General features: G+C 32.8%; 3 protein-coding genes across 18 annotated transcripts in view; 2 read left to right on the top strand and 1 right to left on the bottom strand.

Moving 5' to 3' along the window:
• Positions 1-15,682, top strand: part of LOC105668144 (1-acyl-sn-glycerol-3-phosphate acyltransferase alpha-like) — a 30,043-nt gene extending 14,361 nt beyond the window's left edge. The window contains exon 7 of one of the 2 annotated variants that reach the window (XM_012360372.2): positions 15,499-15,682. In XM_012360372.2, the coding sequence (XP_012215795.1) occupies positions 15,499-15,500 (2 nt within the window). In that variant the 3' untranslated portion in view covers positions 15,501-15,682. Of the gene's footprint in view, positions 1-13,122; positions 13,337-15,498 lie in introns of those variants that run through there. The other variant, XM_012360373.2, reaches the window with a different exon arrangement.
• The window catches only part of shi (dynamin-1 shibire), a 28,977-nt gene extending 9,582 nt beyond the window's left edge, over positions 1-19,395 (bottom strand). Inside the window, exons 1-17 of one of the 15 annotated variants that reach the window (XM_067355463.1) lie at positions 18,635-19,395; positions 17,093-17,166; positions 16,296-16,445; positions 16,006-16,209; positions 15,744-15,936; positions 15,471-15,680; positions 14,529-14,728; positions 14,275-14,420; positions 14,030-14,187; positions 12,201-12,227; positions 10,636-10,807; positions 10,259-10,504; positions 10,029-10,040; positions 9,108-9,314; positions 8,573-8,748; positions 7,828-8,016; positions 5,957-6,052 (exon numbers count right to left, since the gene is read on the bottom strand). In XM_067355463.1, the coding sequence (XP_067211564.1) occupies positions 5,957-6,052; positions 7,828-8,016; positions 8,573-8,748; positions 9,108-9,314; positions 10,029-10,040; positions 10,259-10,504; positions 10,636-10,807; positions 12,201-12,227; positions 14,030-14,187; positions 14,275-14,420; positions 14,529-14,728; positions 15,471-15,680; positions 15,744-15,936; positions 16,006-16,209; positions 16,296-16,445; positions 17,093-17,166; positions 18,635-18,798 (2,624 nt within the window). In that variant the 5' untranslated portion in view covers positions 18,799-19,395. Of the gene's footprint in view, positions 1-5,956; positions 6,053-6,736; positions 7,462-7,827; positions 8,017-8,458; positions 8,749-9,107; positions 9,315-9,586; positions 9,602-10,028; positions 10,041-10,258; positions 10,505-10,635; positions 10,808-12,200; positions 12,228-14,029; positions 14,188-14,274; positions 14,421-14,528; positions 14,729-15,470; positions 15,681-15,743; positions 15,937-16,005; positions 16,210-16,295; positions 16,446-17,092; positions 17,167-18,634 lie in introns of those variants that run through there. The other 14 variants (XM_012360368.2, XM_012360362.2, XM_067355462.1 and 11 more) reach the window with 14 other exon arrangements.
• A 2,023-nt stretch (positions 19,396-21,418) lies between these two features.
• Positions 21,419-25,867, top strand: PpV (Protein phosphatase V). Its single transcript, XM_012360377.2, has 7 exons — positions 21,419-21,673; positions 21,825-21,920; positions 22,155-22,362; positions 22,459-22,538; positions 22,620-22,725; positions 22,840-23,001; positions 23,124-25,867. Exons 1-7 carry the CDS (start codon positions 21,605-21,607, stop codon positions 23,312-23,314), a joined length of 912 nt encoding a protein of 303 aa, XP_012215800.1. The 5' UTR covers positions 21,419-21,604; the 3' UTR covers positions 23,315-25,867.
• The last annotated feature ends 104 nt before the right edge of the window (positions 25,868-25,971 follow it).

Here is a 25,971-nt window from a genome sequence, read left to right as displayed (position 1 = left end):
ATTAAAAAAGATATAATAAACTACGAAGTATATATGTAATATCAGATAATAAAGAAATAATATAATTCTGATAATGTAATGTAGATTAAATAATTATATGGTTAGAAAATAAAATTGGACATCTAATTATTTAATAACAGAATATTAAAGTGATTACACGTTCTTCATTTAATCGGACATTAAAATTCTATTGAAATAACATCAAGCATCAAACAAAACTGATCACATATTTAGGCTGAAAAAAAAATATTACACGTATTACAAAGCATGAAACGGAGAAATCTTGTCTATACTTGATGAAATATTACTAATAAAAAGGAATAATGATGATATTTTTGGAATTAATAGAAAATAGAAGATTTGCTGCACAACATGCTCAAGTTTTGACAGTAAAATACATGCAGAAATAAGTATAAGTAAAAGATATTCAATCGCATTGCTGTCATCTTATACCATAAATTAATTCAAGCAAAGAGAAATAATATATCGTATATCGTTTATCAATAGCAGTGCTGAATTTGAAAGTAGAAACAATATTAAAATGTAATTAATTTGAAATCAATATATTCTTAACCCATTAATGGCCAACGATCAATTTATATTATAAAATAATGCCCTCTTAAACTTTTCAATATTTAATTTCTAACAATAATTATGATTTAAATAATATTTTTTGTATTAGAATTATATGGCCTTTAATGAATTAAAGCCAACTTTAACAGGATTTTGTGTGTACGCAAACATATTCGTTATAATTTTGATAGTGCTACTTTAAAAACATAATCCGGAACGCATAAAAGAAAACGTACTACGGGGTCACAAATATCAGGTTCAAGATCTACTGAAAAGAATACACAGAACGCGAATACGCATCCCCGTGCTCGGGGAGAACACATTCACGAATTCTGGCGTTTCGATCAATTCAATATGCAAATATCAAATCGATGCTTTCAATCGGGAAAGATAGATTTACTTCGCGATAACGATTCATTGATAGACTCATCGGAAATGCGTCTTCGACTGTTCGTAAGAATAATGTTCTTTTCATGTAATCTTATTTTTCACGTACGTACTCATGTATATGTACATACATATGTATGCATGTTCTGTACGCATATGTACGCATATATACATGTATAGATATATTCTATAACATTTTACTTCCTATATACACATTTATATTGCAATAAGACAGTGCATTTTCCTCTTAATCGATGCGCACACGGCGCCAATATTACAACATGTCTTTTGAGATGTACCGCTGAAAAACTTAGCCAAGTAACCCCTCCAATATCATTTTAATAACGTTAACAATATTTTTTTAGGAGAAATTTATCTTTGTTCGGAATTATAATTATGGTTTCTTGGTCGAATTTAGCGATTCGAATAAAAATTGCTATAAAAATTAATGTATGATATAAAAATTAACAAGAGCATATATAGCGTTTTATGTTAATCGATGAGAACTATGCTGTCCGCAACATTTGGAATTAGAAGTACATAGTGATTTTGCTGTATGGGTTTCCGTCGCTCATCATCGCGGCCGCGAAGTTTTGCTCATCAAGGGCTCTCTATTTCATAATCGGGGGTTACTTTGCCCACGTACAATCAAAGGATTTGGCACAAGAAGTACAGAAGAGATGCGGAAAAGATATGCGTGTTTTTTTTTTTTAATGCAATTTCGAATTATCATTTATATACCGACGACGTGGAAACATTTCAAGATTCTCCATTCGTAGCACACAGCGGACCCGTTAAAATCACTTTATTGTCTCTCTTGTAAGTATTTTGCAACACGGAAGTATTACTTTCTTGTGTCAAACTCTTTAAAATATCAAAACTACGCCGACAGTAAACCCATGATTCACTCTTCGACTGAATATTAACCACTTCGATAATCGGCTGCTGTGCTTTTTCAAATATTTTTTATAACATTATACATATACGCGCAGCGATTTGGAGATTCTCAGCTCACGGTGCACAATAGAATTACATACTTAGTCAGTGTTAACGTTACGAGATAAGCATACTAGAATAACATATAAGGCTGGCTTAAATGGAAGCATGTATATAATGCGTCGAGTAAAGTGTACATCGCGATCACTATGTATATTACATTGCTGCATAATACTCTCTTTCATTTTATAAACAATATAGAGGTTGATATATTCATCAATCCGGCACATTTTCTCTACAATTAATATCAGGCCTTAACATCTCCACGATATCATTCATGTAAATTATTATAATAAAATGTAAAGCACGGGAGAAACGAGCGCCTTCAAAAAGGCAAAAAAATGTTAAATTATCCGATTAAACAATTTATAGACAAATTTCCGAGATAAAATTATTATATAATTCTTCGTTGTAAGACTTGAAGTCGATATTCCACCAAGCTATCTCAAAATGCATTTGATACATTAATTTTTATAATATTACATTGCGCGTTTAATACACGAGAATCGCTACAGATGCAATTACGGGCGTAAAACAAGCGATTCTTCTTATCGATTCTATAAATTTCACAAAATTTTAGAAGCATCTTTATATATTTATTCCAGATTAATATGTTATAGAGATTTCCCGTCAGCTCCCAGAGATTTGACAATCCAGCCTATTTCTCTTTCTTCTTTTAAAAATAAATAGTACACTAAGGAAGAGCACACTATCAGAAGGTGGAATATTCATACGGAATTAAATCGAGATGGCTCTAAGTATCCCGATAACAATATTCGGTGCAGCGTATGCACACATCATATGATATGCCAAATCGGAAAACTATACCTTGTAAAAAGGTTTCTATCTGTTCTTATCTCATCGTTATCTTTTAACGACTCACACTAGCGCAAAAATGACTATTCCATAAATAAACGAAAAAAAAAAACTCTCAGTAATCTACCAAGGAAGATAATGCTAACAAATCTACGAATATATTTCTAATAATATAATGTAGAGAGCGTGAATTTCTTTTAATATAATGTTCAGAACGACATTACGGTTACCTCTTGTTATCTCGATGCGTTTTGACATTGCTTCAAAGGATTAATATATACGCACCACATGTCTGTATATGTACAAGGTATCTGTACAATATCGTTACAATAATGTACCATTTGTGATTGCACGTGGAATTTCCTTCGATACTCTTTATAATTCTTTGCAATACATGACATTGATTAGTATTTTATTAGTTGCCTAAATCATGAGCTAATATATCTTTGTTCATGACGCAAAAGCAAGTTAGTCCGACGTGCTTCGAAGGAGCGTTAAGATTCACAAGTTTCATTTCACTTAAAACAACAAGATGGTTGAGCTTTTGCAAAAGCCTAAAAATGAGTATTAAGTTAATGAGTAAATTAAAGAAATATTATGAGTTAAAATAAGTTAAAAATGGATATATATATGACTGCAAAATATGTTATTAGGCCTTCTTGATATTCGCATGTGTAACTCGAATAGAGAATACAAATCCTAATTACAATAGCGTATTAATTGCAGCGGCATGTGGAATTTACGGTCTTGTTTAGTTCATTATTGGACTTATGGCGTTATAATAACAGTTAGAATACGAAGTGCGCAATGACACAGAAAAAACGAGTCTTCCGCCGACGCTTCCTGCGGCGTTCTTCTAAATTCATTTATCTATCCAAGGAGACATTCAACATTCTACTGTAACAAAAAATATTTTCTCTCTCTTTAATTGCACTTCGATTATCGCCTTTGAATTTTGCCTGGATCACTGCGCAAACATACTCCAAACGCAAATAAATCGCTCCATGTATAGTACGATCCATCTTTACAACAGAAATTTTTAACGTAACGCTTTTTCTCTCATAAATTTTAAGCAACAGATTCATATGAAATTGTGTCACTGCTGTAATTATATGATCACACAACTCATTTAACGTAATTTTCTTCCAAATGTAAAAGTTTCGTATAAAAATGTGTACTATACAAATCTTGAAGCACGTCGTTGCTCTGCGAGTATATACGAAAGTAGCTAATTACAAAAAGAATTCATCTTATATACATATATAGCTAGATCGCAAGCATGATCAGGGGGGCCTCGAGAGAAATAACTATATAAGTAATACAAAATACAACGTCACACTCCTGAATGTGCCTGTCGAATGTGATGTACACTCATTACATTACTCGTGATACTTATGATTATTATTACTCTCGATAAATATAATTACTGTTAGCTTTAACTATTCAGAAAGAAAGGGAGGAAGGAGAGAAAGAAGGGAGAGAAAAAGAGAGGAGGAGGGAGGGACAGGAGAAAGAGAGAGAAATTTTGTGACTCCGGATTTTCATGCAAAATCCTTGAGGCATTCTACGCTATATCACATCCTATGTCTGAGCACATTTTTTCTTGTTTATATCTCGTAAAGATTATGTAATATTTCTTTATTTTCTTATAGTACATATACAGGGTGTATCAGAAAAAATTGTACAAACTTCGGGAGTTTCCCACACCTGACAAAGAAAAAAGTACATATGAACTTGTGTCCGGAAATGCCTTTGTACGTAAGATTTTTATTACAGTCCATGATGTGTCCATACGTGTATTCAAGCAGATGGAGGACATTTTGAGCATTTATTGTGATTTGTAACCAATTAAACAATCGAACTCGAGAATTATTACATTGATAATGTGTAAATGTTACATATTGTAATCATTTGAAGTAAACTATGATAATCTATTTCTGTTGAATGTAATTTTTTTATTGTAACTCAAAAACCAGGCATTTCCGGACGTATGTTTATAACCTTTTTTCTTGTTATAAGCGTGGGGAACTCACTCTCGAAGTTTGTACAAGTATTTCTAAAACACTCTATATATATAAATATATATATATATATATATATATATATATATATATATATATATATATATATACACATATATATATTTCATGTAATACAATGCTTTTGCCATTAAAGAATTTTTTTTTAAACAAACTGGATATACATTCGTGAATTTTAGCTATCTTTCCAACAGCATGACATTTTCTCATCTATCTTATCACCGCTGATGACGCTGTTCGACATTTTCTTCAATATTGCAATTATTGAATGCAGTTGACATGATCATACCACAATATTAATATTAAACTCGCTCCTCAACAATGGAATGTTCTCTATAATCAACGCGAAGCTACTGTCGATCACATTATCAGGTTCTGGTAGACTTTCCAGGATAGATTCACTGGATGCAAGTACAATTGTTTTAGAAGGAGATTCATAATATTTTTACCTTACATTCACTAACAAGACTACGTGCAAATTTTCACACTTACACATAGTGTGAAAATAACAACGAAATTAGATTAACTGTGCTATCTCTACGTTAGAATCCAGCTTTTTTTTTTACACACGCATATATATATATATTTTAATTTGCAATATTTCCTGACCATCGTACTTTGATTCCAGTTATAGTCGTTAAACGTTCTTTATTGCTCCGTTAGAGTGACTTTTGTTGGAAAATACCATAATCAAATATAAGAACATTCAAGGTAATATGCAGTATTGCAAGATATAGTATTTTTATACATATGTGTGTATATATATATATATTTGTCACCTATAATAGATATATATATATACTCTTATGGAATTATTATTATCTATATAAATATGCAACGTAAACAAATATGTTATATGCACATACATGTGCGCAGATTTAATTCCAAAGGCATGACTGTTAATTAAGTTGATAGACACACCATGCAAGAGAGAAAGTAAAACAGGGGTAGGAGATGAGACTGAATTAGTAATTATTCTGCGGAACTTCGGTTATAAAGATCTATTCAAAGTGGAGAGACGTCGGAATTAGTTCATTCTCAACCCTGAACAGTCTACCATCTACTGCACAACTTAAACGATTACCCATTATACATTATATCGTCAAGGGAAAAATACAATTCACAATTGATGAGTATCTATTTACTTGATCTTGAACGCATCCATTAGCTCGTTCACGGCGGCCTGTGCTGCAGCCTGTGTCGCAGCTTGCGTCACCCTCTGTTGTAGACCACCCCCTCGACTAAACACATTATGGATACCCAGCTTTGAACTACATATCTCATTCTTGTCTCTAATTTGATTTGGGGACATACATCATATAGCGTAGCTAAACTTAATTTATGATGCGTGTCTCTTGTGTGGGGAAAGCGTGCATAATGCCTTTTTAAAAAATGCGTATCCGCGAGATAAAGTAACGTGACTGTGTAGCTTTGTAACAATAGTTATAAAAATGTTTCTCGTAATAACAACGCGATATATTTAGATCTGACAACTTTTCGGCTGTCAAGACTACACTCGGCTTATTTCCCATTTATAAGTACCATTATATATGCCATCCATTTGTAACAATTATATATGCCACTATTTTCTTTGCTTTTAATAAATTGTAATGCAGGCACCGACATATTTGTCCATAAATAGTAATTGACAAGTTTCAAATTGGTGTTAGACTTTATAAAAAACATTTACATGATAAGGGACGTATGAAATGGTAATGCTGTTATGCAATTAAAAAGCTTTGAACTTGCACATTAAAATGGGATATACCGCAATTTTTAATATTACAGGAAATATATAAATAGTAAATACGATTAGTAAACAACATTAATAGATTTTCCAAAGACGCAACCGATGTTTTTCACATGTTCAGTTGCACTTTGTCGAAATGTCATGCTGTTAGTAAGTAAATAAATAGTTATCTATCTGCCGTAAGAACACAAAGTCCTTTATTTGACAATATTTTCAACGATATATACATATATGATATACAGCTTCATCAAAGTAATTTACAATAAAACATGCTCGACTATGTATATTATATATATCTCCATTTTCTACGAACAAGAAAATTGTACCTTCGGAAATATTTAATAATGCACAGATTTCACGTACTATTGATGCTAAAATACAACTACAATTAGGGGTGTGTTAATTTTCGCGAGAAAAGATATTATACATAGAGTACATGTATGTATGTATATGTAATTACATTAAAATTATTATACTGTTCACGCAATATAAGTATTAATTAACAGAAAAAATACTATAAAACGTAACAACACAATTGTTCTACCCTTTCTTGAATCTTCATCAATTACTGAATCACTTAAAAAAATATGTCGTTGTCATATTACGCAGGTGAAATATGCTAGACGAGTTGTTTGATATCTGGAAGCTCGATTAGTTTCCGAAAAACACAAAAGAAAATGTGCAATACTAACACGATCGGAATAATTTCTCGTATAACTCTTCACATCTCTATTTAATTAACATCGACCTTGTAATATCTGTAGTATATGCAGACAGATAGTACGGGAACATTAGGAAACAGTGTGTTTTGTGTAAAATATACACTGACTATAAATGCAACGGATACAGTATTGATTAGTAGCGAATAGGCGAGTTAGTGCGGAGACTTATTGTCGGCGCCTGCAATAGAAAGTGAAGTTAGCACCCAAGCCCCAATCACACAAGCTACTGGTTTAATATAGACCGGCAAGACTCTCAAGAAAGCTGAAAATTCTTTTACGTTCTCACGACTGTATAATGAAAATACAGTTTTCATGTTATTGCTCGCGTTATTATATACTTGGAACACACAATCAGCAAAGGATATATTATTCTGTGAATTAAAACTTTAAGTGCGCACAGAATTGCATCAGTTGGCATCAGAATTGCGATCGATGAAGTAATGAACCGCGATATACAATTTTAAATCTTCCTTCTATGACATTACCAGATGGTATATTTAGTTTTAGCTTAAATTAGAAGTTTTCTATTAAATATTGTACTTACGATGGTATCATAGGTGGAGGTAGGCCAGGGTTACTTCGCGATGGTGGTGGTCCGCCCGGACCAGGTCTATTAGGAATGGCTGGTGCTGGCCGGCCGCCTGCAGGTACTGGTGGTGGCGCTCGTGAGCTAGAAAGAGGTGGTGGCTGTGTCACTCCGCGTCTTGGACCACCAGGAGATGGTGGCGATAATCTAGAATAGCATAGCATGTCTTATGATCGATATTTTTATTATTTTAGTGCTTCAATCCGGCCTTTAAGAAGTTGGAAAAAAGTTACAAACAATATGTGCTACTATAAAGATTGCTATATACAAAATTTTTGTCCAAGTGTGTGTAATATAATTTTTTAATGACTATAATTGACATGAGGTATATGAAATAAAACATGGTCTCTTTCAATTTATATATTAATAAATAAATAAAATTTTAACAATATTGTATAATCTAACTTAATACTTTTATATAACAAAATATCGTTAATGCTTGAAGAAAACTCCACTCTTGGGAAAACCATGCATAATATAAACATATTTCTTACAGCAAAATTCAGGATTCAGTTCAGGGTTTTTTGTTGTTGAGGATATTTGTTTAAGAAAAAATAAAGATAAATACATTATATGTAAAGGATCTTACCCAAGACTGTTTCAACGGTGTTCAAATGTATGGCAAAGCAGACGGTACAAAATGTAAGGATGAAAAATTAGTAAAATGCGCGACACACTGTGCTAGGAATAACATAAAAGTTACCTCGGATTTTCGCCGGATGCCAGCCAGTCGTTTTTCACGGGTGGTGGTACCGGAGTTGTAACTGTGGCCATAGAAACATCTCCGATGATGCGCAACGCTTCTTTGCATGCATGATACATGCGTAGCATCTCTTCCCGTTTTTGCGCTTCCTCGGGAGATTCTTCCATCATAGAAGCCTGCAATTTGAGTATAAGTTGTAAACTTTTGACATTTTTTTCGACAACAAAAATATAAATAGATAGGACCAAATAAATGTAACATTGTTACGTGTACACTTATTTGGAATATAAATTTTTTTTATATTAAAAAGTTATAAACGTGTTTCTTTCAAACCAAGTGCGGAATAAAGGAGAAGGATGAAAAGGATAAGGACTTACAATTACAGGGTCATTGAATATCTTCAGTGTATTTATTTCATCTTTGATTGACTAGGAAATGATGGAGAGAATTAATTTATAAAAATTTTTAGAAAAGAAAATCGTTTTGCAGTGAACTATCGTATATTTGTAATATTGATTATTTTAATATGTTTTACCTGATCGCCACTTGCATAAAGATGCGCCAATAGTTCCCCGTTAATGAAATCTTTAGCATTGTTAATAATAAGATGCATAATTGTCTTTGGAACCAGATCACGGGTAGTTTTTGTAACGATCTTCATATAAGAATCCACCAGGTTTCTAATAGTTTCCACTTGACGCTCCAATTGAGGATCCATCGATGATTGACCTTCCGATCCACCCTGCAGGAATAAAAACAACTTTGCTTAGATATTCTCAGTGCATCTTGTTTATGTTTTCAATTGGGATACTTTCAAATGTTCATTGACTAAAGCATATATAAGCCAACACTCGCAGTACTGCAAGATATTGGAGTATCGAAATATAGAATAACATGGTGTTTCATCGGTTATTTTTTCTTTTTTTTCAATGATGTGCTTAGTTGAAAAAGTGTCCAATGCTCATGTAAGTGTCGTGTGCCTTGTAATTTTTTTTTAAACACAATTGTACCAACCTCATATCCTTCCTGCTTAGTTGATTCAAATAAAAGATAAAAAGAACACCATTACTATTATGCACACAGTACAAAAAGTTATTAGTTTTATTTTGGAAATAGTTAGATATAAAAATCCACACAATTTGTATAGACGTTTCGAATATGATTAACGATACGCAGAAAATAATTAAAATTTTATTCATATAACACCTTTTTTAAACTAATATAATGTAAATAAATAATATCAGTATATTAAATTTCATAAAAATTTATGTTAATTTTGCACATGTATTTAAATTTTATTTTTAATTTTACATCGCATTTTTGAAAAGTAAAGTCTATTTTTCTAAAGCAATTATATTGTTATCATTTTGTTAGTTGTTTCTAACAATATAATTCACATCACACAATTAATGAATTAAGAATAAAATTTTCATCTATATTGCCTTTATTAACTCACCCTCTGCTTATCCTAAAATAAATTAAAATCGATTCTAATAAATATAATAAATTATCGTTGCAATGCAAAATAGTACATGTCGTTTTTCATATATAATAAAACTCTGATTCGTGAAACTAATTCAAATATATCTTTTCTGTTACATTAACCAACATAAAACATAAATTGTATTTTTTAACGGGAACATACACATTATTGTCGAATCGTGTCCCGATTAACAATAAACTTACCTCTCCTTCACCGTTCGCTTGTTCCGTTGATTTTTCGGGATACACACCAGCCCGCAGGAATGAAGCTTTCCAAGAATCAACATCGTCTTGTGTTTCACAACTCAACTCCAGCTGTTTGTAATCCTTATACACGTTTCTGCCCTCTGGATTGAATAACGCAAATAGATGACGTCGTGACATGAAACCTTGTTCCAGATCACGCAGTTTCAGTCCGTCCAAAGGCAACATGTACTTCTTCTCTCGTTCCTTTGCACATAGAAATACAGTAAATTAGAACTCTCCGATATCAATTATTTTCCTGTAGCATATAACTTTACAATTTTTGACACTTAATATTAAAAAAGGAATTGAATTAAATAATTATAAAACATATTTACTTCTTCATCCTTGAACCAGGAGATACTCTCCGATGTCAAAACAAACCAATAATCTTTCGAGCCGCCCTTCATAATACCGAGATTATGTATGCACATGTAGCCTTTGCGAATTACTTGATTGCCTAATGTGTGCCGTCCAGATTTAACGGAGTTTTCAGAGGACTGCTGTGCACTGCAACATAGATAATAGTATATAATGAAATGCCAAATAATAAATAAGTTTCATATACCCAACTGCGAGGATTGTTGTCGTCAAATCTTACATTAGTTAGTTATAATAAAAGAAAACAGCAAGATGAATATCCTACCTAGCATCCATGTTTTAAATACATACACTATGTTTTAAAACAGAAAATAAATTAAATGTTTGCTTATTGTAAAACAGCTTACGTTACAAAACTTTCAATTATACGAATGCTGCTAAATTCAATGTGAGATATCTTTATTTTACAATAAAGATGATAATGAAGATGGACAGTACTTTGTGCCTTTACGTACAAAAATCAGTGTATATTCGTATAACTATTTCAAAAAAATCCATTGAAGAAAATCTTTACTTTCAAATATAGGATATATCAGAATTATTGTGTATTGCCATATTGCTTCATGCATCTTATGCTTCATGTAGTTTTAAAAGCGTATATTTGTTGCACGCTACATAAACAACATTAGCATATCACAAACATATATATATATATATATATAAATATATATATAATATAGCTGCCACTTAAACACATTGCAATTTTTTTCCGATATTGTGCATAAGGAAATTGCATAAGCGCATATTACATTCATTACAAAATAGATTTTAAAGTGATGAAATTAAAGCTTGATGCTGTTGTATGAAATACAGTTTAAAAGTCTCATGAATGATACAAATGTTCTTAATAATTATTTTCATGTATAAGAGTTTATTTTTAATTTTTTTGAAGCAATTTTTCTTTTTTTAACGAGAGAGGTACTTATCTTGAATCAAAGTAAAGCAAAGTTATGTGGAAAAGAAAAAAATAGTTTGATAATAACAGACTAATATAAAAAGATTAAAGATATAAAACAGACAAAAAACAACGTGCTGCAACTTTTCTGTGACAAATTGAATTCAATATAAAATGTAAATTATCGTATAAAAATTATTTTCTTGAATCTGATTCAGCTCGATCAAAGAATGTGAATCTAAAATTTCAAAGAAATCCTCGCAATTTTTTATTATATGTAGCAAATTATATGTTTCCTATTTTAAATGTTAATTGATTATATAAAAAAAAAAAAAAAAAAAAAAAAAAAAAAAAAAAAAATTACAATAAATTTATAAAAAAGAATATGAATAAAAAGTATCGATTATTTTGCTAATATTAAAAAATTTTCAAAATATAGGTAAACACAATATCGAACTAAAGACTACTAAATTCTGGTTCATAGTATGTTAGTATTTCAACTTAAAAGATAGGAGCAAAAAGATATTAAAAGAAGAAATAGAAGCATAAGAAAGAAAGAGCGTGAAAATGGAGAGGGATAAAAAATGTAATGTAAATCTTTGTTGAAATGTACTTTAATATTCTTACCTTGCATTATGGCTACTGGCTGCAGCGCTGCCGATATAATTAAATCATTTCTTTAATTGTGAAATTTGAAGAAGTTGATAATGAGAAAAAAAAGAAATATATGTCAGGACCAAGGCCATGTTATATTGATTGGGATAAGGCACACACAAATCTTATAGATTTAAAAACTTATAAGTCGTAACTTTTTTTTTTATATCATTTAATTGCATTTTGTTTGTATCGAGGTTGTAATAAAGAAAACAAGCTACTTCTACATAGAATCTGCATGCCTTGTCCCTAAATTATAAATAAAATTCATCAAATTTACAATACTTAATTTTCAATAATATTATTATCGAGATTCCTCTCCTCAATTATATTTATACTTATGCAACTAATATAAGCTATATCATACTTAACATAATTATTCACAATTTTTTTCTAAAGGCAGTATTTTAAAATAAAAATTAGAAAAATCAGAAAATTAAATATATGAAAATACTGCTGCAGCCACAACATGAAAAATTAATTTGAGCTACAAAGAATGTAACATGTGCAAATGCAATTTCATATCCTCAATAATCTTTGAAACTTTATATGTATTATCAGTATACATTTAATAGTTTTTAAGAATGAGCTGTTTTATTCAAATTTTAAATTGTTTAAATTCTATTCTGTGCTTAGAGATACCCTTGAAAATTTTATAAAAAATAGAGTATGCAGTTGAGTTTTTAATCGTTAATTAAACAAAAGAGATAAAAATCTGAGTCGTGTTAATTACAAATAAGTAACAAAAGTAAATAAAAATAAATCTATTACAAAGATAAATGTATGAAAGAGATTAGCTTAGCATACTTATGTATGACTTTAGCATAGTGTCATACGAGTGTACATTGAGTAGATGATAGTAACACTACAAAAGTTATTGGTTGTCAAATTCTAGAGTGATCTTTGACCTTGAAGGAAAGACGAGCTAAAATGGCATAGTCGAAGATTGCTAAGTGAGCTGATTTGAGCAAGACATGCACTGACTGTGAAAGTATATGCGCTGATAACTGGAGTGAAAAATAATGGCAAGCAAACAAATAATTTGACATATCAATCACGTGTAGTACGTCTTTTGTTATATCTTTCGAGTACATTTTAAATTCTCTTGATCTTGTTATTTAAATTCTTACCGACAAATCTTTATAATTATGTATGTTCTAATAAATATTAAGCATGCTCTAAGCATAATTTGTACTCAAATACTAAAACTACTTTAATATATGTTAAAATTATATACAAATTTTAATAGCATAAAATTCAAACTTTTAAAATTGTACATTAATTTAATAAATTTTTAATAGCATAACCTTAAAAATAGTTTTTTTTTTTAAATATATAGAATTATACGTTTCAAATTTTATTTATAAGAAAAATGCATATATATTCTAAAAAAATTTTCTAGAATAAGAGAGATATCTTATTATACATTAAAATGAGAGATCTATAAATGTATTATGCAGAATATGTTAAAAAATTTTTTAGAATTTGTAGAATTTTATAATGCAATACACGTGAATTCATATATTGCTAATATTTTTTAACTAAAGTAATCTTGTAAAACATACAAGTTTGCCTAAATACTATAACAACATTATGTAATATCTTTGCTATTTAGTGGCTATATCAAATTTAACATAAAAGGAAAAAAATATAGCAGCAAGCACAAATGTAACAAAAATGACACATAGGAACTAGATATATTAACTTAAAGAAACTGAAAGTTTCTATTGTTTACTTCTGTAAATAATAATTAAATCTAAGATAACACATAAAAAATAGTGAAATGTTTAAGGATTACTTACTTTGCAAAACCGATGAAATCTTCATGATTCGTATTCATGTATGCAAGCTCGCAATCAACCAATAAAATTAGCTGCTCTTTACACATCTGTTCTCGCTGCCTAACGTATGTAGTTATGATACGTTCTGTCTCTTCTCTTAGTCTTGGATAACGTGACATCTGCAATTTCCATAAAAATCGATATGTATAAGAATTGTATACTTTATGTTATTTCTTTTATTATCTGACTATTCTCTTTTGACTTACCCTATCTGTACAAATGCGTACAACATTACTAAGTTCTTGCACGACTAGGTCCACACATTTGAGACTTGGTTCTTTAAGTCTATTTATTTGTTTTTTGACTATTGCCTCAAAAGCCATGTCTGGAGTGAATAATCCTACCCTGATACCTGTCGAGTTAAAATTACGTTAGTAACTTTGCGATCTTTATTGTAAAAATTCTATTCCGTAATTCACATTTTTGTTGAATAACGCGTTCAAGTTACAAGAAAACTTACCATGTATATTTCTGATGGCAAAAGCAATTTCTCTTCTTAGTTCTTTCTCATCGAATTCCATTTTAACAATCTCGAATGGAAAACGCTCGTGGAAAAGTCTGTTGATTTTCGCGCCACCACTGAGTTCGTTAGTATTGATTTGTGCAGAGCCTGAGCCTTCTATAGTTCTTTCGAAATCTGACTGAAGCTGTTGTATCATCCTTAAAAATGATTTTCTATTAATTTGTGTAACATAATCTGTTATAAAATAGTATTAGTTATATGGGTTGAGAGTCTCGATGTAATCTACCATTCACAAAACACATTTGTGACGTCTGTTATTACATTACAACCTGCAAATTTATAAAAATGTAACGTACATATCCATAAAGATACAAAATAGTTCCTCATGTATTAAAACAAAAAAATTTGTTAGTTTTCTTTAGTAATTAATATAATTCGTAATTTTGTTAATGTTCTTGTAGCAGAATAGTTTTATGCCATCAAATTATCTTCGAATTCTGAAAAAAGCATTTGCAAAGCATTTGCAATTTTTATTTAGCTAAAACTTCATGCAAATGGCACACTATTCTTGTTAAAGGAAACTAAAAGAGGAAATAAGGATACCTACATATACATTTGAATTGATCTGAAAAACAAAAAGCGAATGATCTAAGACTTCAAGACCCTCCACCCACAAAGTAAAAATATAAGGAATAAGAAAATAAACAGCTATGATCTCCTTTGCATGAATGTTATTTTAGTGAAAATATGAAATGTAGAAAACATTTAAATCAGAAAAATTTTGATATTGCATATATATATATATATACACGTGAGATATATTCTGCTATAAGATATGCATTTATGATCTTCACAATACACATTTTATGAATGGAAGATGAGAGCATTGATATATTGTAAAGAGGTAAAGGCATATTGTAAAATTCTAAATTTACTTACTGTAACATAGCCTTTGTTTTGATTGCAGGATCATCAGGTCTAAAATGTTTGTACTGCTCGACATCCTTCTCTAAAGCTAGCTGCTGCTTCTGTAATCTGTCTCTTAGAGCTGGCAAGGTATCCCTGATATGGTTTGTTAACTGTTGATTGAGAACTCTTTGTAAATATGGTGTGCCCAATCTGTCCGCTAAGTGACGATAAGACGGATGGCTGGAAAGTAAAATAAAAGATAATTAGCTTATAATTTTGGTAAGTATATTACGAAAAATATACCTAAGAAAGAATTTTCGTTCAGCGGCTAGAGCATTTTTAATATCCTTCCGTCCTTCTATATCCTTTTGACTCCTATTGACAACGCCGATGTAACCTCTTCTTAATGGCAATAATTTATTTTCCAAGATATCTCTTGCGTCGGTGCCATCGTCCATGAGATCCAATTTAGTAATAACACCAATTGTACGTACACCTTATGGTATTATGCATTAATGTTAAGTTCAAAAGAATATTAACATCAGTATCGTCATTGATTAGATACCTTGTGGATCCACCTCCTTAGCAAGTTTAAGAGCATCACTATTGGCCAGATCAGTGTTGGCTGGTGTGACTGCCAATATAAGACAATTCTCGCGTTTGATAAACTGAAAGATCATGGCCTTAATTTGAGCTTCTATGTCTGCTGGTTGATCTCCGATCGGTACTTTTGTAAGTCCGGGTAAATCAATTAATGTCAAATTCAGAACTGTATAAAAATAAAACCGTATTATTACATGACAATTATTATTCATTTTAAAGTAAACAATTTTGTAACTTGCAAGTTGTACTTACCATTGGGCGAATATACTCTCAGATTAATTGGTATATTAGAGATGCCCTTGTTACCTCCAGTCACTCTGTCTGTTTCTGCTTCGATTTCTTTTCGCACCTCCTCAAAATCTATGAACTTCTTACCCTTGCAATGCAAAAATTCTGCAAATTCTATAACATAAAAAAAAGAAAACATTTTAATATTTAGAAGCAATTATTTTTATTGCGTAAAAAAGTTAAACAAAAATATATCGAGAATAATATATATTCCATATATTTTATATTTATTTATTTCGTCTGGAGTCTAATTTAAAGTTTATCATTAAAGGTTTATCATTTTTTAAGCAGAGGAAGTATGACACAGGAAGTGTGATAATTTAATGACAAAGTTCAAGCGAGACAAATAAATTCTTATTAATTTTATTTTGTATAAAAAATGCAAAATGTCAGTTATTTTTTGTTATGGATTTATGTAAAATATAATAAATAAATGTCACATAGTAAAAAAATTTTCAACAAAAGTCAAGCACAGAAAATGTGATATAAACGAAACAAACACATTAGATACTACCTCGTTTAAAAGAAAAATACTTGCTACATATATGCATACCCAAGTACAGGTCAATAAGTCAACAAGATGATTGTGAATTCATGAAAACTGTACGACTCCTTTTTATGCATATATGTTCTTAAAAGTATAATAAAAATTCAAGGAATATTGCTACACATATAAGATAATTTAATAATATGTTAATTATAAACACCAAAATATAAAAGACAAATAACATGTATAATCAGTCCTATTTATCATGACTCACCAGTTGTGCTGTTAATCAATTGTAAGATGAGAGGTCTCCTTGTCACGATGCCCGAACCTCTGGGTAAGAAGTCCCTGAAAAAAAGCACTTATTGTTATAATTAATTCTAATTAATCAATTAATTAATCTTAATCAGATAAGTAAGAATGTTGTTTTTTTTTTAATATAAAATATACAGCTACTCATGTAAGAAAAAGCTGTGATAAATTATTTTCAAAATAATTGTAACTAAATATTTAAAAATTTAAAGTGTTATATAAGTCTAATGCTATCGAATAGTGAAATTATTTATTTGCTGATAATATTTTTATTCTCTTTGATAAAAGTATGCATGTTAATATTCTATTTATCTATCTACAAGATTCTATTTATAATATTGTATACTGCTCTTTCAATAAAGTTTTCGTTTTATCTGCTTTACGATAATTTGAATTAATAAATTCATATCAGCTTTTTAGAAAGTTAAAACATATGATTTGGTATATAATGCGACCATAATGTGACAAATATATTTTGTGCAAGATATAAATTATCAATGTCATCAATTATCAATGAATCAGCTGTGTCATAAGAGAGCTTCTTAAGAAACATTATAAAATCGAATTATTTAAAAATTTTTTATATCAAATAGATTTATTCGACAAGCATTTTCTTTAAATACTAGATATCAAACAGACATAAAATAAAATATAACAAAATTGAATAATTTAATTAAAACAATATTTCTTAAATTATGCAATTCTTATTTTGTTTTGACATTTTTATTAGTTAACATATGTTATGTTAAAAATTAACATTCCGTATAATTGTAGATTCCTTGTTTAATCGCGATGTCAAAACGGAACATGAATGACGAGAGGCGTTCGCTACGAGAACGTAGAACCCGTTCGGTTTTGCGCATGAACGGGTGCTTCTGAGTGCTCCGATGACGATGCCGCGGAGAAGACATTTGACAGGTTGCTCCGTGGATGTTCCGATATCGCGAATTTTTCGTGTTACTTCACGCTTCGCGTAGAAAATATCATACACGAGGCGGTAACTGTCAAACGAATCTCGGCGGCGGCGGCGACGACGACGACGACGACGACGACGACGTCACGGCAAAGTTGAAAAGCCACGCCTAGGACGTTACAACGTATCGACACGAAAACGTCAGCAGAAATCGAAATAAAATTTTATTTATTTAGCCTATACATCACACATTCTGCTTTCATAACGAAACATTGTATATTCGAAGTTTAGAAAAAAAAGAAAAAACTACAAGTATTAAAAAGTATAAAAAATTGAAACAAAAATTTGAAAGGGAGTCGATAATAACGATCAACGAAAGAATCCACCTTTATCTACCAGGTAACGTTCAACAGAGACAGACACGAGATAAGTCTTCGGTATTGCCTGTGTGACGGAGATTCCTGTTACTATTTACGGTTTTTATCTCTGTTGCGACACCATATGCAATACTATTTTCCGAGAAGTCTGTTACGGCTACGAAGAAGATGCCGAGAAGCTGGGTACATCGTAACATTAGTCTACAATACTTACTTGCCGACAAAATTCTCAAGCACGGAGCTTTTGCCCGCGCTCTGGCCGCCCACCACTGCGATTTGCGGCAGATCGAGCTGCATGTGTACGCCGAGTTGCGTGAAGGCATCTTGGAGCTTGTTCACGATAGGAATCAACTGTTCCATACCCGTGTTGCCCGCCATCCTGCCACCGAATTCGCGTGAGCCGCGTTACACTGCTCGCTTGTATACGCACGATAGGTCTCCTCCACAAAACCACACGCACTCTCGCCTTTTCCGTTCACAGCTGTGTGTTGAATCCGCTGTAAATCGCGGGTCACTTCGAGCTGCTGCTCTCTGTCACCGCCCGAAAAGGGTGGCTGACGGAGACGAGTAACTATCGCCACAAAGTCTAAGCGTGCACTGAGCAAGATGGCCGATTTCCCCGAGGGCTAACCGCTCGCGTGCGCTGCCCGCCTGTCTGGCTGACGGCCCTGGCTTTTCTGCGGCTCACTTCACCGCATCTTCCTCGTGACGATGGCGACGACACGGATCGTGCGGTCTCGCATCGGTCTCGCTCTCGTCACAAGCGTCACGTACACAGCTGCCTGTGAACGATGAAGCACTACGCGTTGTCAGCGCGATACGTTAGAAAACGATTCAAAGCTCGCCCCGCAGGAACGAGCAGAGCAGCACCGTACCACGTACAGGCGCCGCGCATAAATGAGAGAATCGGAAGAACGGTTACGCGACAACGACGGATTCTCGACGCCTGCCGAGAGAGCTTATAGAACGATTCAATCGATAATCGAAGCGTGCGCACAAGTCGCACTATTGCCGCCGTACGTCGCCGTCGTGACCCACTTTCGCGACCGCGAGATAAAATCCATATCGTCCGCGAACGTGTCCGTCGACGCTCTTGGACGCTTTGACCTTTTTACTGCGCGCGTCTCACGTTCGTTCGTTTAGTACGTATGTATGTTCGCGCACGCGGCATGCGACGAAAATTCAACGATGTTCACTTCTGATATCACGAACGATCACGAATGACAGTCGATACTGTTCGATCTAAGCTGCAATATCGGTTGATTTCTTATTACTTGCGAATGGGCGCGAGTTGTACTTCTCTTGTATTATAACTGCGTTGCTGTACAACTTCTTTCCATATTCCTCTTTCTATAATTTTTTTTCTATGATAAATATATACTCATTCCGTGTTTAAACAGAAAGTCTTGATATAATACAGCTAGGAAAAATAGAACAAGCGGGGCGAGCGAAGAATTGCGAACGCTGAGAGATTTTCAAAACACGCGGTAAAATCCCGCCATTACTACGTACGAAAGTGAAAACCAGATCGTTTGCTTTTGCCGCTTTTCTTTTTTCTTATAAAACGGAAAGAGAGAAAGTGGGAATTGTCCTCGAAACAGTAGCATTGATTTCATAGTTGCTACAAGTTTGTTCATTTCACTGTACTCTCTTGTACTTTCTAAACATCCGTTCTTTCTACTTACATTTTATATAATGATTTTTCATCTTATTTCCTTGAAACATATATTTTCTTATATATACATGTATGTATGTATAATTTCAATAGCGTAGCGAGACAAAGCGTACTAAAATAAAATTAAAACGAACAGATTTTTTTATTGTATTAGAACTGGAACTCCTGAGAAAAAGTAATTATTCCCTAAAAAATGTAATTAAAAAATTTGATGACATTGGACAATCAATACTTGAAAAGTTAATATTTTGATTGTGTTCAATATTGAACGCAGTAGAAGCGGCACTGCGATTATATATATATATGTCAACACATATATAATGTATACGTGTGTGATACGAAGGTACGGACTTATCTGACACCGTAGTCCTTAAATTCGGTCGATCGATTGGCGAACTTAAAAGTGGTTCCGTTCAATAGAACTCGACATTGGCTATCGTTATTGATCATTGACCTGTAAAGGCATCTGGTGTGACGTGCACGCTGTGTACATATTTATATATATCGGTTTTATTTCTGATTTAAGCAATTAAGTATCTTAACACACACACACACACACACACACACGCGCGCGCACCCACACACACGCCCACACACACACACACGTGCGCGCAGTACAATTGTATATAGTTCACCCAGTTTCCATTTATTAGAAAAGACTCATCTCGAATGACATTTATTTATATCATTAAGTGCAATTTTTAAAATAATTTAATTATGGTAATTGCCAAAATTCTATTACATGTACTTATATTTAATGCCACGTATTTAATAATATATAATTTATAAACGATGTATACATTTTCCCTTTTCTGTTTTTTTTTTTACAACGCAAACGTGTGACCTTAAAGCGCACGCAGTAAAAGTTTATTATTTACTTGTTTATAAATAACACTTGTGCGTCTTCAATTATCGAATGTTTTATATATAGATGTCTGTCGATTTAATTAATATTTTCTTTTTCTGTTATTCTTTTATTCCTCAATTATATTATCTGAACTTTCTTTATTTAGCAAACATTAGCAATATAAATATCAAGTGGAAATAAAATTTCGAGTTTTGTGTTGGATCGAAGTGAATGAAATTAATTGCATCAAGAGACACGGTAGTGTCTCGCGCCAAGTTATCTTTACGAGACGTTCAAAATGGATCCAGAATCTTGTATTGATCCAGAATGTGGAATAAATATATACTTTAGCATTAAAAATTGAAAGTGAATATAAGGAAGGTATAAAAGAGAAACAATAAAGATGATTTTCTTATATATTCTACATAATCTTTCTTATATTTTAAATATAGAAAAAAGAAAAAATTGTGCAAGTACAGAAATATTGCTAAACCAAACAGACCTTAAGGTGCATTTTCACATCAAGTTTCAATGCGTATTCGCTCGATTTTTTAACTGTCGAGCGCTACCGCCTCTTCACGCGGATTCAGCAGCATCGGGCGCGTTCTGTGACATAGCTGTATGGGGGCGCGATCAGTATTTTCCTACGGTGCGAATCCAAAATGTCAGACATCGATAAATGGATAGAAATTGCAAAAGAATGCAAATACTTGCCCGAGAATGATCTCAAGGTAAATAAAACATGCGGGCTGCGTGTGCTGATCGATCCGTTTTACGCGTAGCAATAACCGCGCAATCAAAACCGATTAGGTTACTCGCCCGTATCTCTTCTGTGTTCGTCCTCCTCGACATAATTATGTTAATTTCTATCGTTGTCGACAGAAATTGTGTGACATGGTATGTGATCTGTTACTGGAAGAGTCCAATATTCAACCTGTGTCCACTCCGGTGACAGTGTGCGGCGATATCCATGGTCAAGTGAGTATCCCGGATGTGCGTCTTAACCTCAACTTTAGAACATTATTCTTATCATTAATTACAAGGTCGTTGTCAATTTTTAGATTAAAATCTTCGAGATATATCCAGTATTATCGTTCACTGTTATCATTCGTTGCTTTATACAATCTTACTTTGTATAATAACTCTGTATATTTATATTGTATAGTCATAGTGTGAGTATATATCTTAGATCATTTTTTCACACTGTTGCAGTTTTACGATTTAGAAGAACTATTTCGCAACGGCGGTCCTGTGCCGGATACGAATTACATATTCTTGGGAGATTTTGTTGATCGGGGTTACTATAGTTTAGAAACATTCACTCGTCTACTCACACTCAAAGCTAAGTGGTCCGACAGGATAACGCTACTTCGCGGAAATCACGAATCTAGACAAATCACACATGTTTATGGATTTTATGGTAAGCACACGGGAGTATTTTCTGTGATAGCTTACTATATTGTTTGCACACATACCAAATTTAGACTCTATTGGTCTTTTTTATTTTCTGTTGTAGATGAATGCCAAAACAAGTATGGTAATGCTAATGCATGGAAGTACTGTTGTAGGGTATTTGACTTGCTCACAGTTGCTGCCGTGAGTATTTATGTTATATAAAAGATTTTTTGAAAACTAAAATTTTGCATTGTTATATTCAAATGAAATATTCTGTTTCAGTTAATTGATGAACAGGTTCTTTGTGTACATGGTGGATTATCCCCAGCTATTAGAACACTAGATCAAATTAGAACGATTGAAAGGAATCAAGAGATTCCTCACAAAGGTATAATAGTGAAATATATCAATAATATATTCTACTGTGTTAAATATTGCATAGTCGAGTGAATTATTTTTACATAATAATATTGAATATTTTGGCTTAATTACAAAATTACAGGTGCTTTCTGTGATTTGGTCTGGTCTGATCCAGAGGATGTAGAAACATGGACAGTGAGTCCACGTGGTGCAGGCTGGTTGTTTGGCAGTAAAGTGACTTACATGTTTATGGAAGTAAATGATCTTAAACTCATCTGTAGGGCGCACCAACTAGTTCAGGAAGGTATATATTTGGTTACAAATATTGTAACATTTTAATTTCCATCACAAGTTTTTTTTAGATATCTCTAGTGTTTAACGTATCCAACAAAAATATGAGAATGCATGATTTTTTTTATCTTGTAGGTTATAGGTACATGTTTAATGACAAACTCGTCACAGTGTGGTCAGCTCCAAATTATTGTTATCGATGCGGTAACATAGCTAGTATCATGCAGTTTACAACAGTGGATCAGAGGACACCCGTGCTGTTCCAGGCAGTGCCTGATTCCGAGAGAGTAATCCCACCTCTTACACCCACTCCGTACTTTTTGTGATCTAACTTAGTGGCTCATCTGTACGGATGTAGGAGAGAAGTGTCTGTGTCTAGACTCTACGGAATCACATGACTCGATTAACTGGACCCAGGCTGGTACCATGACGGAACCATAAATTCGCATGAATATATCACCAACCGATTATACATATTGCTCTAGAATTTTAATTCTCTTCAAAAAAAGGAAAAAAAAAGAAAATTGTTTGATGCGTTCTATGTGATCGAAATGCGATACTTAGAGGACTGAATTGTCATGTGATTACTCTTGTTCAGGGAATGTTCTTTAGATTTTTTAAGAACTTTATCAGGTTTTACATGTTGTAAAGCTAACTTTTATATATATACATAGTATCTGCCATTGCATCAGCCTGATTTTTTGTAGTTCGAGGAAAGAAAAAAAAAACGATATTTTGAATCAGAGCAAATGTAAACATTCTGTGGTCTAGACGCTTTTGCTGTCTACTGTGTACATTCTGTAGAGCATTCATATCTCAGAGCAGCATCCTGGACTTTCAATATTTAAAGGGCTAAGAGCTTTTAAATAATTTATGAATGCAAATATCACAAATAGTCCAGTGCTGTGTGTGAAACGATTAAATAAAAAAGGAAAAAAAAAAAAATAGAAATATCATATTCAAACATTCCGGCAAACTACACTCTCTGAGTACAGTGAATGCTTCTCTGATATTACAATCGTTGTGCATAGAATTCAGGTTTATTAAAGCGTGAGCATATATAGTACTGTTAAGGTCTTCCTGAACGTGTAAATGATCTGTTTCTGGTTTAGGTACTGTGTGTGCTGCGTGCAGTTCTTCTTTCTTTTAGACGCGCAATCAGTGTTCTTAGCAGCAATCATAAATTCGGCACTTTTTTGCCGAAGTACAAATAGCGTGTAGCGGTAGCCAAAGTTTTTCTGCCTAGATAAGGAAATCCGATAGTGGGATCGTTATGCTACCTATAGAGTTTCTCTTATTTTTATGCACATGACATTTTTTACGCTTAATTTTAAGAAGTTTGGAACACAATTTATTGTCTCTAAAGCATCTTGATACACATCGATATTATTTCTTAAAAAAACGGTCATTGTTTGTTCGCCGCATCCCCCACCCCCACCCCCCTTTCTCTCTCTTTCTCTATATATATATATATAAATATATGTACAAAGCAATATTTTCAAATACTGTATTCTCCGAATCTTTGTACAGTTTCCAATATTGTATGCCAAATTGCTGTCGTAAATAATCGTAATTAGCTAATTGTCATAAGTTCATTAATGTAGGGAGCAACTTTAAAAGGAAAAAAAACCGAGACCCTTAGCAATGTGCCTCTAAATTAATAAGCGTTTGTGTAATATAATGATACGATATCGATATGACATAATTAACGGAATGCACCGGCCATTGCGTATCATAAGCCTGAATTCTGACCATCGATTTCTGCTAGCTCACGATAATTCCTAATCGATCACAGACCCGACAAATACGGCATTGGCATTGTGGCACTGGTTGTCAAGTTGAGACTACTCTATTTTGAATTTTGTGATATAGATCGAAGGAGGCGTGTGCAATGATCATGTCGATGTTTATAACGATTCTCCCTGTCACATCATTCGAAGAGGTTTTGTGAAGACCCGTTATTTCAAGAAATGTAATAAACTTTTGAACAGTGCCTTCAGAACTAACACGACGGTCTACTAGAAGTATAAATGCTTTCTTACTGACAGATAATATCATAGACGAACTAACATAAGAGGACGAAGAATCATACAAATACCAGAGCTTAAACGAGGACGCGTACGTGGAAATTTTTACCCGCTCTTTTTTATTCTATCTCGCCAAAACTTTTCGCCGTTGACTCGAAAACAAATCTTTCCTATCTCACCAAACTTTTCTACGATATACTTACGTTTTACGATTTTGCTACCTTTTAGATCCGTTCTTACATTTTACATCACGCGAGATATCTATTTGTACATTTTTTTATTATAATATACGTACAATTATACGCAATATTTTACACGAATAATATATTATATTTAGATAGAGAGCGCACCCCGAGAGAACGAATCGAGACACGGAGTTTGCGTTACAAACTCGACTCGCTACATTTGCAGCCTCCGAGTTCGCGAAACGGAGTCGCAACGACGGGAACGCCCTACGCGTGCGGTACGGGTATCATAGAAATCCTAAAAAAAAAGTATTAGCCTCTGTATCTACTATCGGGGTGTTCGCGGCGTATTGCCTTCCGAAATGCCTCTGTCTGTGATCGCTTTAATTTTATCGAAGTGTCCAAGCGCTTGCGGCGACTCGATGTCAATAATCGGTAAGCTCGCGAGAGAGAGAACAAATAAAGACAATTTGCAAGATAAATAAAATAACGAAGACTAATTTAGCTTAATGTGCTCCGTGCGGGAGCTTGAACACTGCGCATAATCCTTAAAGATCTCACAGGTAGACATCATTTTAAAACGATCATCATGTACCTTGAAAGTATAGACTTTGTTATGTTAATGTAATGAAGAACGTCTGTAATAAAAAGTCGCGCGAAAGTCGCACATGATTGCATTATCAATGATACTCCCGGTATGTGTGTTTAGTCTCTCGCGATAGCGAGAACAAGTACAAATCATTGCAAAGAGGATAGGCATGTGTAGGAGGG

Source organism: Linepithema humile, chromosome 5 (genome assembly GCF_040581485.1).
Source record: "Linepithema humile isolate Giens D197 chromosome 5, Lhum_UNIL_v1.0, whole genome shotgun sequence".
NCBI classification, from domain to species: Eukaryota; Metazoa; Arthropoda; class Insecta; order Hymenoptera; family Formicidae; genus Linepithema; species Linepithema humile.
The sequence above is the reverse complement of the archived record's forward strand: the minus strand, read 5'-3'. Positions and strand labels throughout refer to the sequence as shown.